Below are 5,747 nucleotides of genomic sequence, written 5' to 3'. Positions count from 1 at the left end.
GGCAAGGAAATGAGGTTGGCCTAAAAAAGGAGGAGAAGAACCAAAGAAACTAGTTATTATAATTGACTTTTTTTCTAATTGACAAATTAGTTAAATTTTTACTAGGAAAATACCCTTTGTTCAGTAATAAGCTTTGACTTTTTTACATTTGACAAGGTAAAGATTATTTTTTTGCTAAAAGGATAATTTTTTTGGACCAGGGTGAAAGGATAATGATTCATTTAAAAACGTAATTAATCAACTTAAATAGTCTGAATTTATTGAAAATAAAAAATTATTTATCAAATAAAGAATGCGGGACAGCTTGAGCCAATGAGAATTTAATTAACCCAAGTTTTTTAGGGGGAAAAAACAAAGAAAAAGGTTATTAAAAAAAAAAAAAGGGTGGTGAGAAGGTGGTCTTGCCTTGTAAAAGTCGTTTATGAAAAATTCATTTGTTAAAAGTGAATTTGGCAATTAGTAATTATAACTGAGTTTTTGTTTGAATACTTTTTTTGAAAAGCCAATCTGATAAATTAAAAGTTGTTTAAAATGTAATTTAAATCACCTTTTACATTGCAATGCAACTGAAAGAGTAAAAATTATTCAAAAATTTAACGATTTTGTATTCTAATGACATGAAATTTCTTATAAATAAGAAGTCATGAATTTGATCTTGCTTCTAATATTAGCCCATCAATGCATGCATTCTAAATTCAAGAAAAAAGAAAACTAGCATAGACTAGCTCTTTGGCAAGTAAACATCCAAAAATATTGCAAATGGATATTTTAAAAAAAAAAATTAACCAAACAACGCTTCGCATTTAAAAGTTTGCAAATCGACTTTTAGCTCTCACTCAAATATCCGTTTGGATTATTTAAAAAAAAAACTTTTGCATTATATAAATTAAAAATATAAAAAAATTTATCTCTTAAAACACAGAATTATTTTAAGAGATCCTAAACACCGACCAAAAATGGGTGAGGGGGATTTTTTTTTTTTTTTTGGTTAAAGCATAGGTATTTTCCTATTAAAGGCAATCCTATTTAAGGCACTATCGAACACTAAATATAAACACCTCTTCGAGTAGAAATTCGAACTTTGATTCATCATATTGTGAGGAACTAGTCTCTTCTATTAGAGTCAACTCTATTTGGAGGGGGGAGGGGGGATTATTAACGCATATATATCACCCAAAGTTCATTTACTTGGGCCATAAGAAGTTTCTGGGACTGACTTGTGTTTTTGACATAAAGAAGTAAACATCATTCACTCCTCACTGATGCATTGCATATTAATTGCCGCTGCAGTTGCAGTTTATGGTTGTGGAGCCACAATAATGCATGATGAAATCACCGTTGAGAGTAATAAAAATCAATGGCTCATCAATTTACTATAAACCAATACCAACCTCTTAACCATTATAAGAATTAGTAGTAGTTTTTTAAAAATTTCATAATAATTATCGTTATCTAGTTTTCTGAGTTGGGTTGACAAGGTTCCCGTGTAAAGCCTTTATTAGCTTTGAACGGTGAGATTCCTCAGGGGTCTCAACCCACTGAACGGCTAAAAACACACAAGCCATGTCCCACAGATGTAAATGACGGCACTTATTTCAACTCATGTTAACTAGCGGTGGACCCTCATGAGAAGCTTGCGTCTTTCACAACCCCACATGCTCATTTCTTTTCTTCTTCCATATTCCATTCTCAAACTCACCAAATATATTCCTTTTCACTCTCATCTCTCACTTCACTTCACATCCTTACACACCCGCAAACTCTACACATTCATGGCAGAAGCCTTGTGGGACTTTGAAGACAAGCTCAAGCTTTCAACCCAAGGGGCTCTTCTTATACTAGCCTCTGCATGTTTTTCACTTGCTGCAGTCTGCACATTTGTTGTGCTCAAAAGGAAGGCAAGGAAGAACAGAATTGCACACCAAGAAGGTGACATTGGTGACGGTGAGGCTGAAACTAGCACTACAGAATGCTCAGGCTCAGGCTCAGAGCCGGGGTGCAGCTGGATCTCGGTGAAAAATGTGCTAATGGGGTCAGTTAGATGGAGCCGGGCATGCAAGTGGAAGGAGAATGTGGGGAGCCAGAGGAAGCTGCTTGGATTAGAAAGGAATGGTGTTGAAATTGGAAGGCAGAGTCATAACTCAGTGTCTGCAGTGTGGCAAAGGCCTATACTGAGGGGGGAGAAGTGTGAGCTACCAAGGTTTAGTGGCCTTATTCTCTATGATGAAAAGGGAAGATTGCTTAGGCATTCTGAGGAGGAAACTAACTACAATGGAAGTTTGAATCAGGTAATCAATCTGTCACCTTGACATTCTTACATTGCATGGTAACAGAACCCGGTTCTTCTTGATATATTCAAGCTCAATGATGCTAAAACATAGTGAGGTAAAGACAAATAGTGGGATGAACCGTTAATTATTCCTTGCATTGTGATCCAGTCTGCATCTTGTTGCCCACAGGTAGTCAAAATGGTATATCAGAATCAGAACTTAATAAATAACAAAACGTTCCTGACAAGTTATACATTACTTATCTGTCATATTAGACTCACAAGTAGATCTGATCAATAAAAGAGAAGTAGACTAAGCTTCACATACTTATTTCTAATTTTGTGGTTGTTTTGTGCAGGATAAAGCAATTGGCTCTATGAGAACTACTCTAAGAGATCTACTATCTTCTTAATTCCTGCTCCATGTAAGTTGTAAAAGGCATCCAACTTTTTACAGTAGAGACATGTGACCTAGTTATGGTATGGAATGATCATCTTACCAAATTGAAGCAATGTATTTCCGTTTCATTGATAATTACTGAACCAATCTAAATAAGAATAAAAAGCTTCAATCCCACAATTCTATATACAGCATAGACAGCAGTAAAACCAGAAAAAAGGAAAGACACACAGAAATAGAATAGAACATTAGGAACTTGAGGACCACTTGGAAAATATAGAAGCAGACACAATTATTGCTCGCCTTCCAAATTTATCAAAAAACTTTATTTTTATAATGATCTATTAACTTTAAGAATCATGTGGTGTTAAATTATCTGCTTCAAGAATCATGTGAAAGCAGCAAGGATTCACCTACGCTGTTAATCAAACCGTCAGAAAAAGTCACCTGAAGAATTAAAACAAGATGTCATTGTTCACCATAAATTTCAAAAGGCAAGAGACTAATTTAGAATCTATGAAGTAACCATAGCATTCAATCTAGATCAGAGACTAAAATATAAATGCGACTCATGCAGGTTTTAAATTGCCTTGAATGTAGATGGGCTCAGATTCTTTTTAAATGATTTCTGATAACTTAATATTTACGCAAAAGTGAAATAAAGCTATATATACAGGCACTGGAAGATTTGTCGAACACAAAGGATAGAACAAATAATTTTTAGTTTTGTTTCAAAGTAATACAACAACAATAATAAACCTTACTCCACTAGATGGAATCAGCTACGTGAATTACAGTACACGCATTCTTTAGAAATACTGCTCACCCAAAAGTCTTGTCCAATAACTTTCTTGAAGCAATAGTGCCAGCGTGCTTTTATCTTTCAAGCATCAAGGTGGAAATGAATAATTGAATATCATTCTACGAATACAAGGATTTCCATCCTCTTATTCGCACAAACAGCATGCCCCATTACTGTCTTTCATTTGAGCATTGCATTTTACAACAAAAAGCCCCCCAGTAATTTCATCACAGGCCGTGAAAGAACAGATAAGATGTGTATCTGACTTTTAACTTCTTGTCGAAATGTGTCATGCATATGGCTCTATCAAAGGTTCTCGACATTCTTCCACAGATGCTCTCTTGTAATAGAAGTATAATACCAACTGTATCAATCCCAAAATGGTTCCTACCCCATTCGGTGCCTAAAAAATCAAACACAGATGAATGCCAAAGTGATGTTACATGCACATTATAAATCCCATATGAGAGTCAGCTGCAAAAAGAAAAGGAACCTTACGTAAACGAAAGCATCCTGATTGAGCAATCCATAAAGAGAAAAAGAGGTGCTCATTAGGAAGGTGGAAAGAGAGAGATAAAATGGCATATATTCAACGCTCCTTGTCTGTATCACCAATTTCTGGAGGAAAAAAAAAACACTGGGATTCACCACCAAAGTCAATGAACTAAGCTGAATGATGCAGAAAAATTTACATTTGATGTATACCATGAAGCAAGAATACTTTTCAATTAAGACGCAGATACTTTTTAAGATTAATTTGCATGTGTTCATACTTGTTTGGATAGATATTTTAGCGCACCTGAAACTTACAATTATAAACAAGGGAGAGGCAAACATTGATATGAGTGCAGCACTGCTCAGAAATCCCACAAACATTTGCCTCGTTGAATGATTAATTATTTGCAAGCTTACAGTTACTACGATTGCGAATATCCCCAAAACAGCCAGCAGCAATCCAATCATTCTTACCTACCAAATCGCAGGTCTTAGATTATGACAATCTAATTAATTGTCTTGTGGTATCATCATATACAAGTTTAAAAGTTTTCAGAAGAGTAACCTTTTTTGCTTCCTCTGCATATACAATGAAGATAATTATGTACACTAACTGAAACACAGCTCCAATTGAATTGACCGACATGACCATCATATTATCAGGAGATACGAGAGGCGAGCCATACCACATGCTGATCAAGCAGTTCAACAGAGCATAAATATAAGGAAGCCCAGAGAACATTTCTGTTGACCCATTTCTGTTGATTCTCTTAAATGTGGATCTGCATTTCAAACAAGAACAAGGTTTAAGTAAGGAAGTAAGCTCTTCAAGTTCTTCTGTGCTCAAGAAATCCCAGAGAAAAACTTACACGGGCGAAACAAACAAGCCCAAAGCAAATATGTTCCCTGCATAAAGTCAAGGAAAACGATGGGTTAAAGGACTGATCCCCAGAAGACGGGGCTTTTCTTTGTCGGGTTTATGAGCGAAAGGTTAAAAACCCAGAAACTAACACACAGACGAGAAGTACCGGCGATTCCTGCTGCATCTCTGCAGATTGTATAGATGGAATGTGCAGAAGAAAGAGTCATCAACCTTCAAACACAATCTCCAACTAAACTTCAACATGAAATATCTAAAAACGGGAAAATGATAAATTTATCCATGTTTTCCTCATGTGGTATAAATACTTGTCCAGTATCTAGTGGATGCTGGTGCTGCGGTGGGAAAAAGACTTGCTGACTTGTGACCCGCGATTAAAACATTAAAAAAAGGAGAAATTAGGGATAAATCCCCTATTAAAAACTTAATTGGTAAATGAGACCTAGGATGATTGATTGTACAAGGAAAGATTAGTTGCATACATAAGATGATAAGTTGCACAGAAAGAAGATAGTTTGCACAAAATATTATTTGGATATAAGGAATTAGTTTGCGCATAGAGAAAATGATTTGCACATAAAAAAAATTTCATTTGCACAAAAAGAAATTGAGTTGCACATCGCACAAAAGAAGATATATTACACACAAAGGAAGATAAGTTGTATAAAAAGAAGTTAAGTTGCACAAAATCCTTAAATCCCATTTACCAATTAAATTTTTTTTTAATGATCCAATTAAATTTTCAATGAGGGATTTATCCCCAGTTTTTCCTAAAAAAAGGGTTGAAGTGTAAATTTCACTCCTAAAATGCTAGGAAAAAAAAATTTTACTCCTAAAATGCTGGCACTAAACATTATAAGTTTTTTTAGGTATAAAATTACACATAAAATTTTTAAAGTGG

The 5,747-nt window shown here is 34.9% G+C and overlaps 2 protein-coding genes across 3 annotated transcripts; one reads left to right on the top strand and one right to left on the bottom strand.

The window, feature by feature from the left end:
- Window positions 1-1,772: 1,772 nt before the first annotated feature.
- On the top strand, window positions 1,773-2,706 carry LOC114722007 (uncharacterized). The gene is made up of 2 exons (XM_028907916.1): window positions 1,773-2,288; window positions 2,629-2,706. Exons 1-2 carry the CDS (start codon window positions 1,773-1,775, stop codon window positions 2,680-2,682), a joined length of 570 nt encoding a protein of 189 aa, XP_028763749.1. The 3' UTR covers window positions 2,683-2,706.
- Window positions 2,707-3,374: 668 nt separating this feature from the next.
- On the bottom strand, window positions 3,375-5,078 carry LOC114722095 (bidirectional sugar transporter SWEET2-like). Of its 2 annotated transcripts, XM_028908028.1 has the most exons (6): window positions 4,995-5,078; window positions 4,836-4,872; window positions 4,532-4,748; window positions 4,282-4,440; window positions 3,970-4,089; window positions 3,375-3,874 (listed from the first exon to the last, which is right to left on the bottom strand). In XM_028908028.1, exons 1-6 carry the CDS (start codon window positions 5,053-5,055, stop codon window positions 3,761-3,763), a joined length of 708 nt encoding a protein of 235 aa, XP_028763861.1. In that variant the 5' UTR covers window positions 5,056-5,078; the 3' UTR covers window positions 3,375-3,760. The 2 variants fall into 2 exon arrangements, with proteins under 2 accessions (XP_028763861.1, XP_028763862.1); XM_028908029.1 differs by lacking the exon at window positions 3,375-3,874 and having other exon boundaries at window positions 4,003-4,089; window positions 4,271-4,440.
- Window positions 5,079-5,747: the final 669 nt, after the last annotated feature.

Source organism: Neltuma alba, unplaced genomic scaffold (genome assembly GCF_004799145.2).
Source record: "Neltuma alba isolate B1F8T4 unplaced genomic scaffold, ASM479914v2 tig00012081_pilon, whole genome shotgun sequence".
Lineage (NCBI taxonomy): Eukaryota > Viridiplantae > Streptophyta > Magnoliopsida > Fabales > Fabaceae > Neltuma > Neltuma alba.
The sequence above is the reverse complement of the archived record's forward strand: the minus strand, read 5'-3'. Positions and strand labels throughout refer to the sequence as shown.